Here is a 27,041-nt window from a genome sequence, read left to right as displayed (position 1 = left end):
GGGGAGATGAAAACAGTTTCTGAATTCAAGAGAACTTGGGACAAGTACATAGGATCTCTAAGGAAGTGATGGGGAGAGTAGATGGCATGAATGGGCAGAATCGATAGGCCAAATGGTCTTCACCTGCCTACATTTTTCTATGTTTACTTTTACTGGATTATATAATGAAGACCAGTTGGACAAGATTGATCTCCTGACTTTTTCAGCTTAACCAGCCACACCCAGAGGACTGGCCTTTCCCACATAGGAGGAGCCATTCATTATTTCTGCTGAACTTGGTTCCTTCCTCCACATCTGCCTGTCCTGTGAAATAGTACCAACAAGATAGTAGAAGTCTGAGGCCTTCCAGAAGAGTGGATCCATTTTATCTCTCCCTGTGGAAAAACTGAAGCAAGGCACACACAGGCCTGGATAAGGAAGGCAGCTCCCTGTAAACATAGGCTGGCAGCTCCCTGTAAACATAGGCTGGCACTGCATATGTGTTAATGACTAGAGAGAGGTCCATCCAGTGCAATTAATCTCCTGCAGTGATGTGCTTGTTCCAAGCCAGTTGTGAAGACATGACTATGAATTTCATTCCTGGTAGTTCTGGCACCTGCTTCAAATACACTGCATTTTTCAGTTGCTGTTTGTGGAAGCAGTCCTCACAAAGTGGGCAGTCATCTAGGATTTTGCAGTCAGGATGGCAACTGGTGAAGTCTCTTTGACAAGTTCTCATTATTGGCCCTCAAGAGCCAGGAGCCAACTCCATTTCATTCTTTAGCATTCAACGTTGTGGAGCTTCAACACTCCAGTCATTTAATATCGTAGAGGCTGGCTGCTGTTTCCAGGGCTTTGTAGAGTGAGAGCTGGAGGACTGGAATGAAGGAAGATTTTTTTTTTTTTTGAAAGAAGAGGAAAAGTTCTCTTGTAGTCCCCTGGTTTATAACAGTTAATGGAACTTAAAATGGTGGTTGGTCTCTGGTCACACACTGTTTGCTTGGCTGGAGAATAATGACAAATACAGGTAGAAGGGTGCAAAGCAGAATAACTAACATCATGAACATCTCAAGGCACCATAAGAAGGGTAAGGGAAAAGGGTATTTTTTTTTTTTTTAATTTCTGGACAGATAACCTCTGGAACCAAGAGAGCTAGCTTAGTAACTCCCCTGGGCCTTTGTTTAGAGTTGTAATGATGCTGAAGGAAAATGCAGCGGAAGAACGTTTTAATGGAAAATAATTTTTCTACCAACTCTGGTGTTGGCTCTGAGGGGACTCAAGATATTCCTTCACCATGGAGAATACCTATTCACTATACAAGGTGGTTGGTGGGCAAGAAAGAAATGCTGTGGGACCTTAATAAGGCCTCCACAGATCCACAATCTTAGATGCCCAAGGGTTCTGTGGCTGTGACCTTGTACAAGGGTCTCCTTGAGTGGGGGAGGGGAGTGAGGAATACAGGTAGCTGCTATCAACTAGTAAAAGTATGGCTTATTTCTGTCCTCGGGTGATGAGGAACATAGTAAATGTCAGCAGAAAAAGACCTGCCCAGGCCAACAAGGTGGCCACAGTTTTATCTGGCATACTTAAGGGTTCATTTTCAAAGCACTTAGACTTAAAGTTCCATAGGTTTCTGTATCTCCTATCTCTCTTTGCCAGTTTTGGGGCACAGAGCATAGAAGACTGCCTGGCACTTGGCCTACTTCCTAACTGTGGATTTAATGTTGAAGCCTGCTCCATCTTTGATCCTAGTTTCTTTGCCATTTATGTGACCCAGACCATAGAAATCTGCCTGGCATTGGTCTTATTTCCTAACCTGTGAAGCTGATGTGAACACTCACTCTAGCTATGAGGTAATTTAGGAAATGCTAGCTGATAGGGTGCTGATAGTACTGCAAGGGGAAGCTACTCACATGGATATAAGACTTGCCATACTGGGTAGATCAAAGGTCTCTTGAACCCAATATCCTGTTTCTAGCATGGGACAATCCAGGTCACAAGTACTGTTCAGGGTCCAAGGCAAGACAGTACCTTCGGGCACCCAAGGCTAGGAAGGACCAAGAGTACGCGGCAGGATTCCAAAGGTAGCAAGATTCTGTGCTGCTTACCTTTTTCCTCTGCTGCATTCCCCACTGCCTCTTGTGCTGATATTCCTGCAATGTTGCCATCAATACCTCTTCCAGAAAATCAGAGCATTATGTATTATTGCCTACCATTCTCCCATGGATCTCACAGGGTTGCATGCAGCTAGGTGAGGGCTTTTGAGCAAAGTTTTGTAGTTACATGATTCCTTGTGAGAACAGGGATTTGCAACTTTTTTTTTTCTTCCAGGAGCTTGTTTTATAACATTTTATAACCTGTTAATCTAAAAAATGCATTTTAATTGGAGTGGTTGACAATAATATATCCATAAAGCAGCATGAGGATGACCTTACTCAGGGCCTCAAGCTGTGCACTGCCTGCATCATGTAACCAGTCTTGATGCTGCTCTACCAACATCCATATCGCGAGGTAGATGAATTCCCACCCGGTGCGTTCATCTTGAATAAAGTGCCTCAGAAGAGTCCTCACTGCCTCTTGTTTCTCCTGTACTTGTCCACCATTCACATGGCTGAAATACTCCTGTCTTCTGAAGCTGTTGAGCAGATCTTGTAATTTTGGAGTTAATTGCAGTAGCTGCTTAAATCTTACATTTTTCACCATCAGTGTCCAAGGCAATAATTTCACCGGTGCGTGTTGCTTCTTGCTGTGGGATATCAATGTAGATTGCCTTATCTGCTCTGTGGTGGTATTAGGCTGGCTTGCCACCCCACTAGGTAAAGGGCTTTGGGGGGGTGGGGGGTGGAGTCAGTTTGGTGGGTTTCCCATTTCCTGCTGTTGCTTTAACTGAGAACGGTGTCTTCAGACTAGGACCAGCCTCCTTAGAAACCAAGATTGATGGATATTGTCACTGATGATATTGCATAGCTCTGTTTGAAGATGGCCCACTATCTATGCAGGCGGTTTCCTCATTGAGAAGGGATTGTGCAAAATCTTCTGATACTAATGTGTCCACACCTCTTCTTTTTTGTGACTTCCTTTCTGTGGATCCTTTAGGGTTGGGAGTTGAACGTGAATGAGGAACTAACGGCATGAGGCATGTCATGCTCTTACTGGGGTCACTCTCAGTCCCTGCAGTATCAATCACTACCTCTGTGGCTACCTAACAATTATCACACAGATAACTGCAGAAAGATTAGATGATGTAGCCAGTAGACTCCTAAATAGCCCTCTTCTCTTAAAGACATAAACACGAATTAGTATATTTTTGAAGGATTTTTTTAAAATTCTGATCAGGAAGTGCTGCGCTGTTTTAAGTTACTGCCCTAGTGACCCATCCTTCTTGCTGCTGACAATCCACTGAGTGTACGGTTTGGTCCTGTGCCAAAACAGTAATGATGCTGGAGGCAGATAACTGCTATTCTTGCTTTTCATCCAACCCTGCATAGTAGTAGGTACTAGATTTTCCCTCTTAAAAGTTCACTTGATCTTAACTGGAAACTGCTATTGTTAATCCAGTGATTATCTTCTCCTTTGCTGCTGCTAGCACTGGCCATCGGAGTATTTGGGTGATGCAGCTTTTCTTTCTGCAAGTTTGTTGCTCTCCCATTTCCATATTTCCCTTTTAAAGTGATGGACTTCTGAAAAAAAAAATCATTTTACCTGTGTATGGGAACTGGGGTTTTATACTTTATACAGAGCTTGTGAACAGACAGCCCCATCACTCCTCCCCTCCAAGATGGGGGTCTGTAGGGTATGTTCTATATAAGAGGTACTTGGCTGACAGAACACTACTAAGTAGCAATATCCTGGACTTGTGTCTAGGGAAGTGTACTTCTTTATCCCAATGACAAGCTAGCTGTGCTGGAAAAGGAACAATGCCACAGAATATATTATTTATTATTTAAGGAAAAATATATGTATAAAAATAGTTCTGCAGCAAAATGCCAAGCAAAATACAATAACTTGCTATACAAAGAGATTATAACCAAAATACAACTAATGACATATGATTATCCTAATGGACTAAATGAGTGATTACACAACCAAATACAGTACTGAATTCCTAATGATTAGCATCAGAAGTTATACCACACGTCTTATGCAAAATATCGTAGCAGCTAAATTCACAGACCATAAGTCATGACATAACCCAATGGTCTCAGAATGAAGACAAGGACTGATTATCCCCCTGGACATAGGACTAAATCCCGATCTCACCCTGCAGTCTGTGGCAGACTTCCAATAGTTCCGAAGCGGATTTCTCCTCTCGACTCAAGCTGAATTCTCAGCGAGTCTCTCAGTCCAGGAATATGGTCCAAGATTTGAATTCTGGATGCAAATGGTACAGTCTTAGATAAGGCCTGATATTGTAGCTGAGCAGGCCTTGTCAGTTGGTTACAAGGCACGCAGTTCACTGGTGTTAGGAAAATCAGTCTCTGGCTCTTTTGAGCATTCTGTTCACCTGCAAATCCTCCGGTCATCGCCTTTTCTCTTTCTTTCTCTTCAGTCCAAACTTTTTGGTATCCAAGGGTCAGATGATACCTGTGGACCAATCACATATGGTGACATAATGTCCAGCCAGCTTCACGGCCATGAAGCGAGCCTTTGTTGTATGTAGCCATGAAACTGTTCTGTTATCGATGGCAAGCAAACCTCCCTGTCTGCTCAGATACTCCTGGAGCCATGTGTGACTCTCTCCTCCAATCTTCCCAGGAGACAGCAGGCAAGTCTGCAACACAGAATATGTCCTTGGATGAAGTCATCTTGCATTGCTCAGCAGTAATTTTCCTTTGTAACCAAGCTGGTTTCTGATGGTTACAGGCTCAGGCTAAAATCCAAGACCAGCAAAGGTGAGATCTCAGGTAAAAACCCCTACAGGTCACTGGAGAAACAAAAATTAAAAATGTCATTGGCTCCCCCAACGTTTAGCTGGTACTTTATGTTTTAAAAACCTATTTTTGCCCTTTGCCTATTTCTCAGTAAACGTCCCATAGTGAACATTAGAGACATGTATTTGGGTGATTTAAGTTTTCTGTGAGCTTTCCTGTAGGCCAAGTGAGACCTATAAGGGAAGGGGAGCATTTCTAGTAAATCCCAAATGCTTCAAATATCTGCCTTCCAATTGAAGCAAGTATCTATTTCTACAGCTGGTGCTATTTTGCTGTCCTTGTATACTTGCTTTCTGGTGGCCAATTTTTTCTCATTTGAGCTCATTTAAAATGGTTAAAAATCCATAATGTGTGGGATTCAAGAGGTTAGCATTTTTTATTGTAGATTGAAGTTTAAAAAAGCTTTTTACTTTGAGACTTTGTCATGCATTCTTGATGGCCCAGCTCTCACATCCATAGAAAAAAAATGGGATCTTTGTAAATGGTACAGCTCTCTTGCGTTTCTGTAGCCGAAGTGTATGATCCTATGTTCTTTTTTAAATCTTAGTTGTTAATTTCTGGACCATTCTTCTAGCTTTGCTAGATCCTCCTCATGCTATCCACACCATCAGGGGTGTCTACCCTATTACAGAGTGATATCATCCACAAAGACAAATCTTACCTGTCAGCCCTTCTGCAAATGTGTGGACTTTGGCAGGGAGAGCAATCCCTGAAGTAGGATTACACCTCTGGAGCCTGAGCATTATAAGATGGAGATATGGAAGGACTGACCCAAGGTGGTTTGGTCAGCTTTTTGAGTCTGGGACCGTAGATGTTACAAGAAATCATTACTTGCTGTGTTGAAGTCCTTAGTCTTTCAAGCTGAGGAGCTTGGAGGGGAGACAGGGGCTGTGAGCTGAAGAGATCCAGGATGGACCTGGAACTGCAAGAAGGCAGGTGGAGTCCTCTTGGCCAGGTCTTTTTAGTTTGAGTGTGCGCGTTCTTTAGCTTACTCATTTTATGACCTGATTGTGGAATAAGGTTCCTCTCTCTGTGAGATTTGTTAATGATCTTTTAGGATTTTATAAGGCTGTTTTAATTTAGCAAATGGAGTTGTAATGAAAAATATGAGGCTGGAACAGATGTTTAATTTTATATTTCATTTTTATGATGTGTTATGTATGTAACTTTGTAACCCATTTTGGGCACTATCGGGAGATCGGGCTAAATAATGGAATGAATGAATAAAATAACATGGATGAATGGTGCTTGAGAGACATCAAGTGCCTTTTGCCCTTGGAGACCTTGTTGCTGGAGAAGGGAGAACTCTCCTCTTCATAGACATAAGTACATAAGTAATGCCACACTGGGAAAAGACCAAGGGTCCATCGAGCCCAGCATCCTGTCCACGACAGCGGCCAATCCAGGCCAAGGGCACCTGGCAAGCTTCCCAAACATACAAACATTCTATACATGTTATTCCCAGAATTGTGGATTTTTCCCAAGTCCATTTAGTAGCGGTTTATGGACTTGTCCTTTAGGAAACCGTCCAACCCCTTTTTAAACTCTGCTAAGCTAACCGCCTTCACCACATTTTCTAGAGTTTAATTACACGTTGGGTGAAGAAAAAGTTTCTCCGATTTGTTTTAAATTTACTACACTGTAGTTTCATCGCATGCCCCCTAGTCCTAGTATTTTTGGAAAGCATGAACAGACGCTTCACATCCACCTGTTCCACTCATTATTTTATATACCTCTATCATGTCTCCCCTCAGCCGTCTCTTCTCCAGGCTGAAAAGCCCTAGCCTCCTTAGTCTTTCTTCATAGGGAAGTCGTCCCATCCCCGCTATCATTTTAGTCGCCCTTCGCTGCACCTTTTCCAATTCCACTATATCTTTCTTGAGATGCGGCGACCAGAATTGAACACAATACTCAAGGTGCGGTCGCACCATGGAGCGATATAACGGCATTATAATATCCTCACACCTGTTTTCTATACCTTTCCTAATAATACCCAACATTCTATTCGCTTTCCGAGCCGCAGCAGCACACTAAGCAGAAGTTTTCAGTGTATTATCGACAACGACACCCAGATCCCTTTCTTGGTCCGTAACTTCTAACGTGGAACCTTGCATGACGTAGCTATAATTCTCCGAGGACAAGCAGGCTGCTTGTTCTCACAAATGGGTGACGTCCACGGCAGCCCCTCCGATCGGAGATCTTCCTAGCAACAGAGTTTGGTAGTTCTAGTGCGCGCCCGCGGCCGTCTTCCCGGCCGAAATCGCTCGTGTTCGCTAGTCTCCTTTTTTCCGCGGCTCGGGATGGCTGTTTTTTCGGTTGCTCCGCGCCCCTTGGAGATACCTTGCGATTCGCGGTTTTTTTTCCTTTATCTCTAGTGTTGGCCCGTAAGTTTTCTTTCGTGGTTGATTGCGGCTTTTTTCGCCACTCGTTCGTTTTTTGGTGAGCTTTTGGTGCCCCTTTTTTCACCATCGCAGACTTCGATTTTTCCGCCCATGTCATCGAAGCCTTCCAGCGGCTTCAAACCGTGCACCCAGTGCGGCCGGATAATCTCTCACTGATAGGCACGCTTCTTGCCTTCAGTGTCTGGGGGCTGGGCACCGTCCTCAGGCCTGTAATCTCTGTCTTCTTTTGAAGAGGAGAACTTAGGCGGCGAGATTAGCCCAGTGGAACAGTTTGTTCGGGGCTTCATCCGGCGCGTCGACATCCTCAGTCCCGCGGTCCTCGGCATCGGAGCCTTCGGTACCGCGCCCAGCATTGACTTCGGTACCGCGTCCATCGGTACTGGCATCGACATCGAGGCCTTCGGTATCGAGGTCATCGTCGGGTGCAGCTACGAGACCGGGATCGTTCCTCCTGAGGATGTCGTCGGAGGGTGCTTCGATGTCTGGAGTGCAGGTGAGGGCTGTCCATTCCCCTGCTGGTGGTGGTGAGCCCATAAGCAGGTCTCCGCCTGTCTCGAGGGCTCCCGCGGTACAGCCCCCCCCCCCCCAGGATCGACCCTCTTCGGACCCGGACCCGAGGAAGCGTTTGGATTCGACGTCTTCCTCTTCGGTACCGGGGGGTACCGATGTCGTGCGAAGGCAAAGAAGCACCGGCATTGGTCACCCTCCAAGCGTGGTACCGAGAGCTCTGGGTCGCCGGTACCACCGGCACCCAAGCGTCGACATCGGGAGGACCGCTCACCCTCCATTCAGGAGGTGTCGATGCGTTCCCCTGTGGACAGCCCGGTACCGCCTCCATCCCCGGAAGAGGTTCGCAGCTCGACGCCGGTACTGGCCCCACCGCCTTTCTCCACAGCCTCTCTGAACGAGAGCCTCAGGGCTGTCCTTCCGGGGATCCTGGAAGAGCTGTTTCGCCCTTCTCCAGTACCGGGGGTGCTTGCGCCGCCGGTGCCGTCGAGTGAGGCGATGGCTGGGCCCTCGTCTGCGGTGAGGGCGCCCGCCCCGGTACCGCTTGCGGTGCCGGTGCCGGCCGCCTCCCAGGAGGGCTCCCCGGCGATGTCGATGGAGGGAGCTCCGTCGTCCCCGCCTCGGGAGTCCTCTTCTCGACGCTCCCACCGTGGCCGTGTTTCCACGGAGTCGAGGCGGGCGCAGCTTCGGACCGAAGTCCACCAGCTGGTGTCCGATACTGAGGAGGCCTCGTGGGAAGCAGAGGAAGATGTCAGATATTTCTCTGACGAGGAGTCTGACGGTCTTACTTCTGATCCTACTCCCTCGCCTGAAAGACAGCTTTCTCCCCTGGAGAGTCTCTCTTTCGCGGCCTTTGTCCGGGAAATGTCTGCGGCAATTCCCTTTCCCGTGGTCACGGAGGATGAGCCGGGAGCTGAGACGTTGGAGCTCTTGGGCTATCCTTCGCCACCTAAAGAATCGTCCACAGTACTCATGCATCATGTCTTCAAAAAGACGTTGCTGGCGAACTGGGCGAAACCTTTAACTACGCCCCACATCCCCAAGAAGATCGAATCTCAATATCGGATCCATGGGGACCCGGAGTTGATGCGGACTCAGTTGCCACACGACTCTGGTGTGGTGGATCTGGCCCTCAACAAGGCCAAGAGCTCTAGAGAGTATGCTTCGGCGCCCCCGGGCATAGACTCTAGAACCTTGGACTCTTTTGAGCGGAAGGCCTACCATTCTGCAATGCTCATCGCCAAGATTCAGTCCTACCAGCTCTACACGAGCATACACATGCGGAACAATGTGCGACAGTTGGCGGACTTGGTCGACAAGCTCCCTTCTGAGCAGGCCAAGCCTTTTCAGCAGGTGGTCAGGCAGCTGAAGGCATGTAGGAAATTCCTGGCCAGGGGGGTCTTTCTCTTTTGATGTTGCATCCAGGGCCGCTGCGCAGGGTGTGGTGATGCGCAGGCTCACATGGCTGCGTGCCTCCGACCTGGAAAATTGAATCCAGCAGCGGATTGCGGATGCCCCTTGCCGGGGGGGGGGGGGGGTACAATGTTTTTGGGGACAAGGTCGAACAGGTGGTTGAACAGCTCCACCAGCGGGATACCACTTTCGACAAGTTCTCCCGCCGGCCGCCTTCAGCCTCTACCTCTTCGGGTAGACGTTTTTATGGGGGAAGGAGGACGGTTCCCTATTCTTCCGGCAAGCGTAGGTACAATCCTCCTTCCTGCCAGCCTGCTGCTCAGGCTAAACCCCAGCGCGCTCGCTCTCGTCAGCAGCGCGCGCCTCAGGCCCCTGCGGCTCCCCAGCAAAAGTCAGGGGCGGGCTTTTGACTGGCTCCTGCAGAGCATAGCCGACGTTCCAGTGCCTGTGCCGGACGGCCTACCGGTTGGGGGGAGGTTAACATTTTTTCACCAAAGGTGGCCTCTTGTAACCTCCTAGCAGTGGGTTCTCAAAATAGTCCGGCTAGGGTACTCTCTGAATTTGACCTCAATGCCTCCAAATTGCCCACCGGGAGCTCAATCTTTCAGCTTCCAGCACAGACAGGTACTTGCAGAGGAACTCTCCGCCCTTCTCAGCGCCAATGCGGTCGAGCCCGTGCCACCGGGGCAAGAAGGGCTGGGATTCTATTCCAGGTACTTCCTTGTGGAAAAGAAAACAGGGGGGATGCGTCCCATCCTAGACCTAAGCGCCCTGAACAAATATCTGGTCAAGGAAAAGTTCAGGATGCTTTCCCTGGTCACCCTTCTTCCCATGATTTAACAGGATGATTGGCTATGCTCTCTGGACTTAAAGGATGCCTATACACATCCCGATTCTGCCAGCTCACAGGCAGTATCTTCGATTTCGTCTGGGAACACGGCATTTTCAGTACTGTGTGCTACCCTTTGGGCTCGCCTCCGTGCCCAGGGTATTCACCAAATGCCTAGCCGTAGTAGCGGCTTCTCTGCGCAGGCTGGGAGTGCATGTGTTCCCTTACCTCGATGATTGGCTGGTAAAGAACACCTCCGAGGCAGGAGCTCAGCAGTCCATGCAGGTGACTATTCGACTCCTGGAGCTGCTAGGGTTTGTGATAAATTATCCAAAGTCCCACCTTCTTCCAGTTCAGAAACTCGAATTCATAGGAGCTACCTCCCAGAGACCAGGGCCGACAATCTGCTGACCCTTGTTTCCTCGGTGCGGGCGTCGCAGCAGATCACAGCTCGGCAGATGTTGAGAGTGCTCGGCCACATGGCCCGCCTTTTTATGAGATCTGCTCAATGGACCCTAGCCTCTCAGTGGTGCCAAGCTGCTGGGAGCCTAGAGGACGTGGTCCGTCTGTCCACGAGGTTTCTCCTCTCCCTTCATTGGTGGACAATTCGATCCAATTTGACCCTGGGATGTCCCTTCCAGATTCCTCAGCCGAAAAAGTGCTGACCACGGACGCGTCACTCCTGGGGTGGGGAGCGCATGTCGATGGGCTCCACACCCAGGGGACTTGGTCCGTCCAGGAACAAGGTCTACAGATCAACCTCCTGGAGTTGCGAGCAGTATGGAACGCTCTGAAGGCTTTCAGAGATTGGCTGTCCCATCAAACTATCCAAATTCAGACAGACAACCAGGTTGCTATGTATTACATCAACAAGCAGGGGGGCACCGGATCTCGCCCCCTGTGTCAGGAAGCCGTCAGCTTGTGGCACTGGGCACGCCGGTTCGGCATGTGGCTCCAGGCCACGTATCTGGCAGACGTAAACAACAGTCTGGCCGACAGATTGAGCAGGACCATGCAACCGCACGAGTGGTTGCTCAGTTCCAGAGTGGTTCGCGAGATCTTCCAAGTGTGGGGCACCCCCTTGGTGGACCTCTTTGCCACTCAGACCAATCACAAGGTCCCTCAGTTCTGTTCCAGGCTGCAGGCCTACGGCAGACTAGCGTCGGATGCTTTCCTTCTGTTTTGGGGGGGAAGGTCTCCTGTACGCGTATCCTCCCATTCCTTTGATAGGGAGGACTTTTCTGAAACTCAAGCAAGACAGGGGAACCATGGTTCTGATTGCTCCTTTTTGGCCTCGTCAGATCTGGTTCCCTCTTCTTCTGGAATTGTCTTCCGAAGAACCATGGAGATTGGACTGCTTTCCGACCCTCATCACACAGAACGAGGGGGCGCTCCTCCATCCCAACCTTCGGTCTCTGGCCCTCACAGCCTGGATGTTGAGAGCTTAGACTTCGCCTCCTTGGGTCTGTCAGAGGGTGTCTCCCGAGTCTTGCTTGCTTCCAGGAAAGATTCTACCAAGAGGAGTTATTTTTTCCTCTGGCGACGGTTTGCGGTGTGGTGTGATGGCAAGGCCTTAGATCCTCGTTCTTGTCCTACACAGACCCTGCTTGAATACCTTCTACATTTATCGGAGTCTGGTCTTAAAACCAACTCTGTAAGGGTTCATCTTAGTGCGATTAGTGCATACCATTACCATGTGGAAGGTAAGTCAATCTCGGGACAGCCTTTAGTTCGCTTCATGAGAGGTTTGCTTTTATCGAAGCCCCCAGTCAAACCTCCTACAGTGTCATGGGATCTCAATGTCGTTCTCACCCAGCTGATGAAACCTCCTTTTGAGCCACTGGATTCCTGTCATCTGAAGTACTTGACCTGGAAGGTCATTTTCTTGGTGGCAGTTACTTCAGCTCGCAGAGTCAGTGAGCTGCAAGCCTTGGTGTAGCTCATGCTCCCTATACCAAATTTCATCATAACAGAGTAGTCCTCCGCACTCACCCTAAGTTCTTGCCGAAGGTGGTGTCGGAGTTCCATCTGAACCAGTCAATTGTCTTGCCAACATTCTTCCCCCGTCCTCATACCCGCCCTGCTGAACGTCAACTGCACACATTGGACTGCAAAAGAGCATTGGCCTTCTATCTGGAGCGGACAAGCCCACACAGACAGTCCGCCCAACTTTTTGTTTCTTTTGATCCCAACAGGAGGGGAGTGGCTGTGGGGAAACGCACCATTTCAAATTGGCTAGCAGACTGCATTTCCTTCACTTACGCCCAGGCTGGGCTGACTCTCGAGGGTCATGTCACGGCTCATAGTGTTCGAGCCATGGTGGCGTCAGTGGCCCACTTGAAGTCAGCCACTATTGAAGAGATTTGCATCTGTCCACACATTCACATCTCACTACTGCCTTCAGCAGGATTCCCGACGCGACAGTCGGTTCGGGCAGTCCGTGCTGCAGAATCTGTTTGGGGTTTAGAATCCAACTCTACCCCCCCTAGGCCCATTTTTATTCTGTTCCAGGCTGCACTCTCAGTTAGTTGGAAAAGTTTAGGTCAATCTCAGTTATGTCCTCGCCGTTGCGAGGCCCTATTGACCATGTTTGTTTTGAGTGAGCCTGGGGGCTAGGGATACCCCATTTGTGAGAACAAGCAGCCTGCTTGTCCTTGGAGAAAGCGAATGCTACATACCTGTAGAAGGTATTCTCCGAGGACAGCAGGCTGATTGTTCTCACCTACCTGCCCACCTCCCCTTTGGAGTTGTGTCATCCCTTGTCTTGTTTTTGCTTGGTATGGGACTAGCGAACACGAGCGATTTCGGGCGGGAAGACGGCCGCGCATGCGCACATCGCGGGCGCGCGCGAGAACTAGCAAACTCTGTTGCTAGGAAGATCTCCGATCGGAGGGGCTGCCGTGGACGTCACCCATTTGTGAGAACAATCAGCCTGCTGTCCTCGGAGAATACCATCTACAGGTATGTAGCATTCGCTTTCGGGTTCTTTTTTCCCACATGCATCACCTTGCACTTGCTCACATTAAACATCATCTGCCATTTAGCCGCCCAGTCTCCCAGTCTCGTAAGGTCCTTCTGTAATTTTTCACAATCTTGTGGCGAGTTAACGACTTTGAATAACTTTGTGTCATCAGCAAATTTAATTACCTCGCTAGTTACTCCATCTGTAAATCATTTATAAATATATTAAAAAGCAGCGGTCCTAGCACAGACCCCTGAGGAACCCCACTAACTACCCTTCTCCATTGTGAATACTGCACATTTAACCCTACTCTCTGTTTCCTATCCTTCAACCAGTTTTTAATCCACAATAGGACTTTTCCTCCTATCCCATGACCCTCCTATTTCCTCTGTAGCCTTTCATGAGGTACCTTGTCAAACGCCTTTTGAAAATCCAGATACACAATATCAACCGGCTCCCCTTTGTCTACATGTTTGTTTACTCCTTCAAAGAATTGAAGTAAATTTGGTCAGGTAAGATTTCCCCACACAAAAGCCGTGCTGACTCGGTCTCGGTAATCCATGTCCTCGGATGTGCTCTGTAATTTTGTTTTTAATAATAGCCTCTACCATTTTCCCCGGCACCAACGTCAGACTCACCGGTCTATAATTTCCCGGATCTCCCCTGGAACCTTTTTTAAAAATGGGCATTACATTGGCCACCCTCCAATCTTCTGGTACCACGCTTGATTTTAAGGATAAATTGCATATCACTAGCAGTAGCTCCGCAAGCTCATTTTTCAGTTCTATCAGTACTCTAGGATGAATACCATTCGGTCCAGGAGATTTGCTACTCTTCAGTTTGCTGAACTGCCCCATTATGTCCTCCAGGTTTACCGTGAAGTCAGTAAGTTTCTCCAACTCGTCCGCTTGAAATATCATTTCCGACACCGGTATCCCACTCAAATCTTCCTCGGTGAAGACCGTAGCAAAGAATTAATTCAATCTCTCCGCTACGTCTTTGTCTTCCTTGATCGCCCCTTTTACCCCTCGGTCATCCAGTGGCCCAACCGATTCTTTTGCCGGCTTCCTGCTTTTAATATACCCAAAAAATTTTTTACTATGCTTTTTGCCTCTAATGCTATCTTTTTTTCGTAATCCCTCTTGGCCTTCATCTGCACCTTGCATTTGCTTTGACACTCCTTATGCTGCTTCTTGTTATTTTCAGATGGTTCCTTCATCCATTTTCTGAAGGCAGATGAATCCCATATAGTGTGCCTGTGGGAAGGGCATCCCTTATTTCCAAAGTGGCATCCTGGCTGGTGGAGGAGTTGTGGAATAAGAATCCTATTCTGGAAGGTTTAAGGAGGCCTTTATTGTCGTCCTGCTCCATAAATCCCTCAGACAGATGGTTCTGGAAGAGGGACAACCCAGATGGAGGTGTTCAGGGCATTAAAGGTCATATGTCTTCCCCTCCCCCTCCTCTGAGGTTGTTAGTCCTGTAGTGGGACCTGGTGTTTGTGCTGAAGATCCTGGAGAGCCTGCTATTTGAGCCGCTCAGGAATTCATCTCTGAAGGATCTGTCATTGAAGATGGTCTTCCTGGTAGTGATATGTTTAATGTGTCCAATGTCACAAGCACTGTCTTGCAGTGACCCTTACCTTTTCGTTTTTGGAGGATATAGTGTTTTTCTTGCATAAGTTAGTCACCCTTTAATATGAATCGGTAAGTGTGCCTTCTGGCCTTCTCAAAAGGGGTGGGGAAGGCTGCACAGGTTTTCATGCACTGGATGGATGTGCACAGTGGCTTGATCCATTATCTGTGCGTGAGTAATGTTTTTTTTAGAAGTCAGACCATCATTTTGTCTTGTATGGTTGTCTTAAAAAAGAGCAAGCAAATTCTAAGTTTCTAAACGTATCCAACTAGAGTGTGTATCAGCTGATTAATTCATTAAAAAAAAAATTCATCCTGACTTAAATTGTGCTCAAACCTTAAATAATATGACAGAGGGCTGAAGCAAGTCTTTATTTGACTGTCATGCTGCTCTATGGCTGCTAGGTCTTGCTACAGTAAAAGCAGTTCTGAGTCTGAGCTTGTTTCTTTGATACATAAGGCCACTGTTGTGCCACTGTTAATGCCTTAGCCCGCTCCATATTTTATTTAGTTTAACAGTTAACATGATCTTTTGACTACTTAGTGCACTATGGAAGCAGAATATATGAAGATGAGCCTGTTTGTGTAGTGAAAAACTGATTTTGTATTTTGATGTTTTCTTGACTGGTGCTTTTTGTGGTTTAGATAGTTTCTCAAAACTATAAAATATTTACCCGTCTCCTGATTTCCTTATTATTGTATTTGTAAAACGGAATGCTTCTTGATATTTAAACAAAATGTGATATTAGACAAAGGGAAGCTGACTAAACATATAAGTCTTTAAATTCTAACTTCATTTATTTAAGGAACAAAGTTATCCAACACCTATATCACCCATGTGAAAAAGTAACTAACCAATGGAGCAAGCAACCATTTTGACAAATGTAATTGATGTTTAGATTCTGTTGATCAAACACATCCAGGCTTGATTTCAGCCAGCCCTGTTGAATCTAAACCTCACTATATATTGAAACGTAACTATGAGAATGAAGTAGTCGCCACAAAGTTTCTACAAGAATGCTATGCCATGATCAAAGGAAATTCCAGAAGAGATTATTTAAAGTTGTTGCAATATGTCAGGTTGGAAAGGGTTACAAAGCCATTTCAAAAGCTCTAGGGCTTCACTGAACCACAGTGAGAACTATTATCTCCAACTGGAGAAGACTTGGAGCAATGTTGAATCTTCCCAGAAAAGGCCAACCTGCCAAAACTATTACAAGGGTGCAGCAACTCATCAGAGAAGTTACCAAACATCCCAGAACAACATGCAAAGAATTGCAGGTCTCGCCAGCTAAGGGCAGTGGGCAAAGGTGGGATTTGTGGGAGAGGGAGAGTAGCAAGGTTGAAACCGCTGCCATTCAAGAATATCGGTGCTGGTCTCAAATTTGCAAAAACACACCTGTATGATCCCTAAGCCTTTTGTGATAATGTTCTATGGATAGACGAGTCAAAAATGGTTTCTTGTGGTTGTCTTCAAGCATTATTGCATTCTGTGGTGCACAATTAACTTTGCCAGTTTCAAATTTCAAAGGTACAAGACACAATTTCTGGGTCAAGGAAAGCCATTCAGAGGGTTATCAAGTGCCTTGACATCAGCTGATTAGAAATGTGCAGCTGGAAAAATTATGAAAAATTGAAAACCGTTTGTTAAAGCTATCAATATTCAAAAAATCCTCATGTAAAATCGGGTTTTCTTAACCCAGCTCTTGGGCCACACCCAGTCAAGTTTTCAGGATATCCACAGTGAGCATGCATAAGAAATTTATCTCATGCATATTCATTGAGGATATCCTGAAAACCTGATTGGGAGTATCCCAGGACTGGATTGTGAACTCCTGCTTTAACTTATTATAGATACATAATATGCTCTTCTTTGAATTGTAGAGGTACTTAGGTGGGCAGAGAATTACTAAATTGCAATGATTCTGGACTCGATTGCTAAGGATATGAGTGTACCTAATTGGCCTATAGGCTCTGCTGACAGGCTGCACCAATGAAAGGAATAATGCCAAAGTGGAAATATATTATTTATTATAGATACAAAAATAACAATATGGCAAAATGCAAAGAAAGTTACAAAACTCTGTACACTACCAAAATATACTGATTATATTACACCAATAGATATATGAAAAAAACCCCACCCATATAGTTATACAACTATAATATCCTGAGAAAAATTACCAAGAACAGCAGTATTAGGATACTGACAACCAATCAGTTACAGGCAAAACCAAACCTAACTAAAACCTGAGTTTTAAGAAGAAAATTCCTGCGTCTCTCACCCTTGTGGACCCATAGGTCCCAGAGTTCAGATGATGTGCAGAATCGAATTTCTGCCGGCTCTAGCAGAGTGTACCTGTGAGCCCTTGTAGATCATGAAAAGTCCATAGTCCCTGCTCTGTGCAGCTGGTTACTCAGTTCATAGAAAGCCACAGAGCTGCTTGTAAACTGTACTTCGTGCAGCACAGCACAGAGTTCAGTTCACAACTGTTTGGGAAAAATATTCTCTCTTCCGAGAGAGAACTATCGACCAGGCAATCTTTTCTTCTCTAAAACTTCTTTCTTTTCTTTTCTCTTTTCTTTTCTTTTCTTTTCTTTCCCACCATTGGCATTCCTTTGGGTCCAGGTGGCACCTATGGACCAAACACAAACTGTATACTTCTGTCTAGCACAGTACCCACGGTCATAATAAAGATGCCTTATGAGCTTCCAGCAAGAATATCTTATCAGTCACAAGCCTGATGGTAGCAAACTCCTCTCCATGGTTCCCAGATGTTCCCAGAGACTCTGCCTCGTGCACGCTCCTTCACACCTTCCCAGGAGATAACTGGAAGGCTAGTGCATGTACACATGTCCTTGATGGAAGTCGCTAGCACAGCTATGCCAAGAAGTAGCTTTCCTTTGTAGAAAGCTGGTAAATGGTGTATTCAGGTCTCCAGCTGCAGAATCCATATTTGGTTCAGGAAAAGATGGTTCAGGCCTAACCACAAAGGAGAAACAGCAGGAAAAGACCCCTACAGAACATTTGTCGACCTGATCCTCAGTGGCTGTGATCAAAGGAGCAAATACAATGCAACTCTCGCTTCTCTCACAAACCCTCTGTTCTGTTCCCTCTTGGTGGAATATTGCCCCAAGCAGAGTATCTCTCTCTAGAGTAGAAGTGTGCACGGGGATGGGGACAATGGGAAATCCATGAGTATGGGAGGGGACAGATGAAAAGTGAATGGGGCCCAGATTATGTCCTTTTGCACATCTTTTGACTTGGAGATTTGGCACCAATACCTCAGCTTAAAAACAATCTAAAAGAGCAGCTCATGTATTTGATAATTTTGGCAACAAGAGACCATTGATAGCTGTTGAGGATATTTGTCAACTTGTTTTGAGCATTTTGGCAGAGTATAATCTCCATCGAGCTAGTCCATCGATGTGACTGATAATGTAGCTAATATGAAGCAGCATTTTGAGATGAGGTCTGGATAGGTTGTGATCTAGCTCATATTATCTCATGGACTCTAGCCATCAAAAGCTTAAGTTGATTTGAATGACCTCCACAGCGAGCTTTATAAGACCGTGCAAGCAGGTGGTTACTCACTAATAAGCATATGAAAATTAATTATTCACTGAAGAAAAATGCTCAAGCAGTGCATGTCAACTCGGTGGAACAGTGCTCTACTGACATTGAAATCTGTGGCAGAGAATATGGAGGAGCTTTGAGCAATTGCCAGTGAATCAGATGCAAACAAATTGACCAAATTGTGCACTGTTGATGACTCCTTGCTGGCACAAGTTGTTACGGTGTTGGAACCATTTGACAGGATTACAAAAGAACTGTTGACAGATACTAAGCCTTCACTACATCTAGTGGTCCCAACAAAATATCAGTTGACATGGCACCTCACAGTTGCAAAACTCAGCCATGCAATGGCATCCTTAAAGAATCATCTTGCAGACCACCTGGATTGCTATTTTATAGTTAGAGACACACTTGACAGGAGTGTTGGATCCAAGGCTGAAGTCATTTAGATCTGATGAAAAAGGGCATAAAAGTGCTATAATTAGACTACAAGCACTGATAGCAGATCAAGCTGTAATTGAGGTTACCGAACTGCCAACAAAATGTCCAAAACGAGAAGAATCGAAGGCAGAGTTTTTGAGACTTAAGAGACAGGAAACAGCTTCAGTGATTGATAAAAGTGGATACATAGATAACGAGCTCTGACAAGGAATTCTGCTCATATCTTACTACCTACTGGCAACAGGGGTCCCATGTTGCCAGTAGGTTGCCTGCTCCTTGCTTGGAACTCCTGCCACCAGCACATCAGAACATTCTTTTTCAGTTGCAGGACAAACAATTAAGGAACATAGAATGAAACTAAGGTCTGGCTGTGTAGATGGTTTATTTTTACACAGTTTGAAATTGTTGCAATCCATAAATAAATCATTTGCTTTTCTTGCATTTTTAACAGTTTATTTTGAATTTACCAGATCTTTTAAATATGGGTTGGGTAAGGAGCTGGGAAAGAAAACGGGGGGTGGGGGGGGGGGGGGGGGAATGGTGCAGGGATGGAAAAGAATTGACTGGGGGTGGGTGGAGATGAGGACCAGCTAATGTTCCCATGCATACCTTGCTGTAGAGTCTACTCTTCTAAAGTCCAGGCAGAGAAGCCACACAAAGAAATGTGATACCAGGCCACTCAACTCCTTATCTCAGTTTACTTAATAGTTCAAAACTAGTGGGTATATTGTTTCATTAGCACATACTTGGTTCATTTAACTTGCTTTTAATTAACTTATTTGTCTGAACATTTGCAGTGATGTACCAAGGTTGGCTGCCACTCGGGGCGGATCACTGCTACCCCTTCCCTGAAGTACATCACCCCTTCTCCAAGGCGCTTCATCCTCACCACCTGGGGGTGCGTGGAGCAGTCATGCAACTGTAGGCTCCGCCTGTCCCTTGTTCCGGAACAGAAAGTAATGTCAGAGGGGGAAGGGAACTTGCGGAGCCAACAAGCTGCTCAACTGCTCTGTGCAATCCCTTGCTGCCTGCACCCGGGGCGGACTGCCCTGCCCTTGGTACACTACTGAGCACTTGTAGGATAAACACACATAATTTGCTCATGAGAACTTTTTTGTTTCAGATACTCATTTTAATACAGTGAAAACAAATCCCTGAAAATTTGTGTAAAATTCTAAATGGACTGAAGTTTTTGCCTTGTGTATCCCTAAACATTAGCTTTCCATTATGTCTTCTGGACAAAAAGGCATGATTTTCTTGAGTGCAGCAGAGAAGGAATGAGGAGGTCTTCAAGAGCATAGAAGAGAGAGGGGAACATGGAACCAATTTATCTGAATTGTATGAATCCTGTTTGACTGACTTAGAAATAAACCTTGCCATTTGTGCAAGCTCTCTCTGAGTGTAGATGGCACAGGAACGTACTGGTAATTTAAGAACAGGGTTCAGCTAGTTTAGGATAGATGATCCTGCCCTGTATAAAAAGCAGCTCACTGAATGTGATTTTTTTCCAACCTGCTCGTCAACTAACATGAAATTGGATTTATCAGTGTTAATCTTACAATGTTCATGTACAGATAGTTTTGTAAACCGAGTTGGAACTTAGCACACTTCAAAGCATATTATGGAAAACAAAATGAATATTTTAAAACATGTTACTTTTTTTATACAACTTCAAATACATAAGTATAGCAAATCATTAAGACAAAATAAATTTAGGAACGATAAATACTCATATTTAGGTATGCAATGGAATTTAGTAAGTGCTATGGGGTACATTAAAGAACAGTTAGCTTCTCAGAGTGGGATGAAAACATCTCCATATTTTTACTAAGTTACACTTAAGTTGTAGTCTTGTCTCTTCTGTCTTATTTGGAAATTGATGGTTGGCCTTCAGATTTTAGTTGGTTAGTGTTTACTGGAGTTGCTAATCCAGGGGTGGGCAACCTTTATACACAGAGGGCCGCAAGAATGGCAGTACTATCCTTAACAGGTTGCAGCGTTACATAATGTTGGACCTGATGGAAACAAACTGCTAGACTGGCTATTCTAAAAATAGTTGTGAAATACTGTATTTAAAATTGCGAAAACCCTGGTTAATGACATTTTCTATACATATGTCTCATGGTCTTGTGGGTTGCAGGTTGCCTACCCCTGTACTAACCTCTCTAAATGTTAGTTTTCAGATTATTTGTTAGTGAATGGTATAAAGCAGTGCAATAATAGTATGTAAAACACTAGTGTAAGACTACTTGTGATCCATATGATATTGGTCCCCTTCTCCCTGGGCTGTCTGGGGATGCTGTGAAGTTACCTTTCATAGCTCTTGGAGAAAAGGACTTTCAACCATTGCTCAGTCACGGAACTTGGGCATACGTGTCGTTTTGAGGGAAATTGTGCCTTCTGGTTAAGGAATGTTCCTTCATTAATTGTACTAGGAAGAAGTTTATAAAAAATCAGAGAATAACCTTGATTAGTAATGAAGGAAGGCTTCAAGTCCATTGCTCAATGAAAACTGATTCTGATTGAGTTGAAAGTCCAAAAGAGAAGGTGGGAATAAATGTTTTCTTAGTGATAAGTACGATGAAAGTATTTGATTATTTGTACCACAGTGAAAAATTATATAGAGAATCACTTAGGCTGATTGAAGCAAGAATATGCTAAATTCATGTTAGGTTTTTTAAGGGCCTCTTTTACTAAACCATGCTAGTGATTCCTGGTGCAGCAAATGAGAGGAAGTCCATTCAATTCTTACAAGTTTCCTTTCATTAGCTGCATGGGAATTACTAATGCGGCTTTGTAAAAGAAGCCCTAAGTGTGTGTCTGTCTTCTGTGTTAATTTTCTACTTCTGATGGCTTTTTACAGCCGTGAAGTCTTCATTAAAAGAACTTTTCACTTTAACACTTATTTTTGGAATCTCAAATATTCTTAAGTAGAAGTAAATTTTGGAGGCACTCTGGCTTGGGATCCCTGATATAGGGAGATCCTCTAACCCATCTATTAATCATTCCTGGCAATACTTTTCCTGGACTTGAGAAAACATTGTTTATGCATGTTTTCTGCTAAGTTGGAACATGGTGGTGGTTAGCTGAGGCTGTGACATCAGATGACCCTAGGTACTTGCCATTTTTCCAAATGTCAGAAAATGATGCATGGATAAATCTCTGGGTCCAGGAAGTTATTTCTGGACCATCGAATGGTGGGGTAAACAGGGGACAGGTGGTCTGAGTGTCTTTGAGGGGGGGGGAGTGGGGCTTCGGTCAGTGGATCCCATGTCTGAACTGGCTGACTAATTTTTGTTGATTTGAACTGGTCAGTGGGAAGTTAAAAATGTTTATTTCCCCCAATAGCAAACTTTATGCTTTAGTGCATTTTGCTGGGTCAGAAATAAATCCCTAGGCAGCTCAGTAGTATGCATTTCTGTGCTAATTGCACTAAGATTAGTGATTTACTTCTGATTTAGCACCGTTTTTGTGCCCTACAATCCTGGCTACATAAGTCACAGTGCACAAAACCAGTGCTAAATTGGAAGTAAACAGTTACATTGAGCCTTGCACAGTTTATTACATTGGCCTATAAATTTGGTGGTGTAGTGCTAATGCATTCATCAGGGGTGGGCAACCATGGTCTTCAAGGACCACAACCTAGTTGGATTCTCAAGATTTCCACAATGAATATGCATGAGAGCTAACTACATACAATGAAAGCAGTATACGCAAATCGATCTCGTGCTTATTCATTGTGGAAATCTTGAAAACCCGACTGGGTTGTGGCCCTTGAAGACCATGATTGTCCACCCCTGCATTAAACCACACAATTCTCGATTTGCATTCATGTGGGAGGAGTGATGATACTGACGTTTTTGTTTTTAAATTTTTGTTCTTTTTGGGGCTTTCTGTCCATTGTAGCAGAAGTTTGTGGTTCTTGAACCTTCCCATTGAACAGTATGTTTGTACTGCAAAGATTCTTATTTGGAAACTGATGATTGGACTTTGTGTTTCAGTAGATTGGTGTTAAGATTTTAAGTAGTGCCTTTTCTGCAGAGTTGGGAGCTGATCTGGAATTCTGTTTATCTGGCATATCTCGGTTTGCTAGAATTGATGAAGCCTAATGCTTAGAGGGGTTCTATTGGAAGTTAATGTTTTAGTGAGTGTTGAGGATTGCTGATAAATTACTGGACAGGAAAAGTGAAATGTAAAGGCTGCATCTATTTTCATCATTTTAAGCTGTAAGACATGAGAGCTCTGATCTAACAGATGGGTTGCACGTTAACTGTGAAACTGCTAACTTACATTTGTATTTTGTCTTGTAGGTTTGGACCCCATGGAATCCCTGTGACCATATTTCCTAAAAGGGAATACAAGGATAAACCAGAAGCCATTCAGCTCCAAAGTAAATCATTCCAAGAAGACACTGCAGCAAAGTGCGAGGAAGGCACTGTTCTGGGGGACATTCCTCCAGTTCAGGTTTCCGAGTCCAGTTTGGCACAAAACCAGTGGACTTCCAAACCGCCTCCACTTTTCCATGAAGGAGCTCCATATCCCCCTCCTTTATTTATCAGGGACACATATAACCAGTCAATACCTCAGCCACCTCCACGGAAAATTAAGAGGCCCAAGCGGAAAATATACAGGGAAGAACCCCCTTCAATAATGAACGCAATTAAACTGCGACCTAGGCAGGTCTTATGTGACAAATGTAAAAACAGTATTGTGGCAGATAAGAAGGAAATTAAAAGAGGCAGCAGTGACTTTTCCAAACACGAGGAGAGTAGAAAGCGAAGGCACGACAATGTAGCTACTGTGAATAAAAAACTGAAAACTGATCACAGAGTGGATGGAAAAAGTCAAAACGAGAGCCACAAACGAAATGTTGTGGCCAAGGTTCCCACCCTTTCTCATAGCAGAGGTAGAGTGGTGCGAGTTTCTGCTCCAGCAAACACTTCTAAAGCTCAGTTACACACTAAGAAAGTGCTCCAAAGTAAGAATATGGATCACATAAAGGCTCGAGAAGTGTTGAAAATGGCCAAAGAAAAGGCACAGAGAAAACAGCGGGAAACATCCTCCTGCAAAAGTGCACACCCCAAGGTTCACTTCACACGACGCTGTCAGAACACCAGCTCAGGTACCCTCCCACCCCGGCTGCGCTTAAAACCCCAAAGGTACAGGAATGAAGAAAATGACTCCTCCCTCAAGACTGGACTTGAGAGAGTGCAGAGCAGCAAGATGGCAGCCAAGCCCCAACCTCGCTACACCTCTACCCGCTCAGCAGGTGAGGCCCCCTCAAAAGGTCCTGAAGAGGCCAGTATTGAGGTTCAGGACACAAGCGAAGTGTGTGTACCGCTTGTTGAGCAGGAGGAACAGCAGCCACTGGGCAAGAGAGGCAGGAAAAGCAATATAACAGTTTACATGACCCTAAAACAAAAGAAGCCCGATTCTTCCAGTGCCTCCGTATGTAGTAGCGACAGCACAGACGATTTGAAATCCTCCCACTCGGAGTGTAGTTCTACTGAAAACTTTGATTTCCCCCCAGGCAATATGCACGCGCCTTCTTCCTCCTCCTCCTCCTCCTCCTCTTCCTCCTCCTCTAAGGAAGACAAAAAGCTGAGTAATTCCTTGAAAATTAAAGTCTTTTCCAAAAATGTGTCTAAGTGCGTGACCCCAGATGGCAGGACCATATGTGTAGGGGACATTGTTTGGGCAAAGATTTACGGCTTCCCCTGGTGGCCAGCCCGCATTCTTTCTATAACTGTAAGCCGGAAAGATAACGGCCTTTTAGTGCGACAGGAGGCCCGCATTGCATGGTTTGGGTCCCCAACAACATCTTTCCTTGCTCTGTCGCAGTTGTGTCCCTTTTTAGAAAACTTCCAATTGCGCTTTAACAAGAAGAGAAAAGGCCTGTACCGTAAGGCCATCACAGAGGCAGCTAAGGCTGCTAAGCAGCTCACCCCTGAAGTGCGGGCCCTGCTGACACAGTTTGAAACGTGAACCGGAAAGTAAGGTAGGCAAGACCAGTTTGGAGGATTCACAGCACTCTAGCCTAGTCAGACATAACCACTAGAACATAAAACTTGGCCAAATAAGAGAAGGTTTTACTCAGATTGGCTACTTTTTGTTTGCAGTAAAGTAACCTTTCTATTTTGCAACTACTACTTGAAAGTTACGATAGACTAAAGGATTTAAATGTAATTCCTTATTCATACATATCCCAACTCTTCACAATCGTCTGACAAAGGCAGAGCAGCAGTAGGGAACTGGGGACTAACCTTGCTAGTGTGCAGTTTTACACTAATTGGAAAGCGGAGCTGTAAAGTTTTTGAGCATGTGCAGTCTGTTGATTTTCAGAGCCCTCCATGTCTGTACTGTAACATTTCTGAAATAACAGAAACTTAAAGAGGAAAATATTTGAGTCCTGCTATTTGAGTGGCTAAGGTTGCTTGATCAATCAGTGCTACAATAAATCCTGGATGAGGAGGGTAGAATTCAGGGCTTCGTGAGGGGAAGGTAAGGAGATAACATGAGGATTTGTTATGTAGTTGTTGCGCACACACATCTATCTGCCTAGCAAGGGGAGGTGTCTTGTTACTTGAAAACAGGGCTGGGGAGCTCTATATTTGGAATCAAATGCTTATAATGCTGTGTTGGGACTCGCGTCTTGCACAGTCAGGTTCTTAAACACGATTTGCATATGTAAATAACTTAGATCGTGGTCAGATCTCTTCTAACTACTTATTTCTGAACTCTTAGAGATATGATCAGAAAATTACACTTCGTGAATAGTCAGTTGTGTAACTGTTTCTTTTTGGATGTATTTAATTTCTCCCCCCCCCAGTCTCGGTTTAAGGTATCTGTGTAATGTGCTGAAAATGTACAAACCTGTAAATAAAATGAAGAAAATCTGAATCTGTTGTGAGTTTCTCAGATAACTTAACCTTTTGGCCATTGTTGGGATCCCTGGAGATCTTTCTTGCAGCTAGTCAGAAAAACAACCTGTATATACTCTCTTCCTTATGTTACTTGATATAGCCCTGAGATACCTGGCAGTCTCCAAGTAAAAGTTCCAAATAGCAGACCCCAAATCACTTGGGGTCAAAATGTCTGTGAGCTGATCGACTTGAGATACAATCCCATATGCTCTTTAGACTGAATAAACAACTTTAAGGCTATTTTTTTTAATGTTAATGCTCTGTAAGTTAAAGGATTTATTCCCTGTGCCACGTTTCAACCTCTGACTAAATCAGGGAGCTCCTCGTGTAAATTAAGGGCCCTGGAGAGGTTTAGCATCAAGTTGCAGTTCCTAAGAGACCCGTGGACTACCCTTTTCTTCTGGGTTTGTACCAAACACCCTTAAAGTGATTTAGTGTGGTTCTGGAACTACCTAAAGCTCCAGTGAAATCTGTAAAGACCGCACGGTACTATGTCGTGCTCTAGGCTTGTACTAGACGGGGAAGAACTTTTCAAAGCCTCTTAATTGTGTACAATGTCTGAAAATTGCCCTCACTGCGGCTACAAACGTTACTTCAGCCATGGTTAGGCGTTTTCTAATCTACATGCTATATCATGAGAAGCTCCTGCAGCTGTTTGTGCCCTCAGTACACTCAAAAGCAGTGGTTCCCAATCCTGGAGGAACTCCAGCCAGTCAGGTTTTCAGGATATCCACAATGAATATTCATGAGAGATTTGTATGCAATAGAGGTAGTGCATGCAAATCTCTATTATGAATAATCATTGTGGATAACCTAAAAACCTGACTGGCTGGGGTTCCTCCAGGACCAGGATTGGGAACTACTTCTCAAAAGCCAAGAGTATCTGAGTTATGTGTACCTAGACTGACTGAAGCTAGTTCCACAGATAAAGTACCCAAACATTTTTTTTCTCAATTTGCATAATTTGAAATTGTCTCTCAGTGACTTGTATTTTTGTGAATAATAGGCTGCAAAACACATTTTATTGTCCTAATACCCTGAAATTTGGACCTTTAAGTCAGATGGGTGGAAGGAGGAGTCACACAAATGGGGTGATAAGTTACTGTACATCTCGTATCATTTCATATGGGATTGGATTAAGTAGTGCTAATGGGGATTGTAGATAGAGAAGACCTTAAGCAATACACAAGGTGAAAGAAGGGGGTGGGGTTGGTCATCACTCTCCTTTTTTTCATTCTGTAGAAATCTATTTTCACAAGTTTTTTTTTTTTTTGTTTTAAACCTTACCCCATTCTATTAAATCTATTTTCATGCCATTAAGTAAGCATTTCCTTATTGCACTTTTCTGCAAGAAAGCCTTCTACTGGAACCTGCAATCTACTGCAAAATATGTCAGCATGCAGATTACTGCCATGTTAAAATCCTGGCAGTAATTTGCGCTTTATT

At 44.9% G+C, this 27,041-nt stretch overlaps 1 protein-coding gene across 5 annotated transcripts in view; it reads left to right on the top strand.

Moving 5' to 3' along the window:
• Window positions 1–27,041, top strand: part of PWWP2A (PWWP domain containing 2A) — a 70,504-nt gene that overhangs the window by 9,009 nt on the left and 34,454 nt on the right. For 2 of the 5 annotated variants that reach the window (XM_030211498.1, XM_030211497.1), the window contains exon 2: window positions 22,983–23,941. In XM_030211498.1, the coding sequence (XP_030067358.1) occupies window positions 22,983–23,941 (959 nt within the window). Of the gene's footprint in view, window positions 1–22,982; window positions 25,573–27,041 lie in introns of those variants that run through there. The other 3 variants (XM_030211495.1, XM_030211496.1, XM_030211494.1) reach the window with 2 other exon arrangements.

The sequence above is a fragment of the Microcaecilia unicolor genome, chromosome 8, assembly GCF_901765095.1.
Source record: "Microcaecilia unicolor chromosome 8, aMicUni1.1, whole genome shotgun sequence".
In the NCBI taxonomy this organism is placed as follows: Eukaryota; Metazoa; Chordata; class Amphibia; order Gymnophiona; family Siphonopidae; genus Microcaecilia; species Microcaecilia unicolor.
This window is presented reverse-complemented; position numbering and strand designations above follow the sequence as displayed.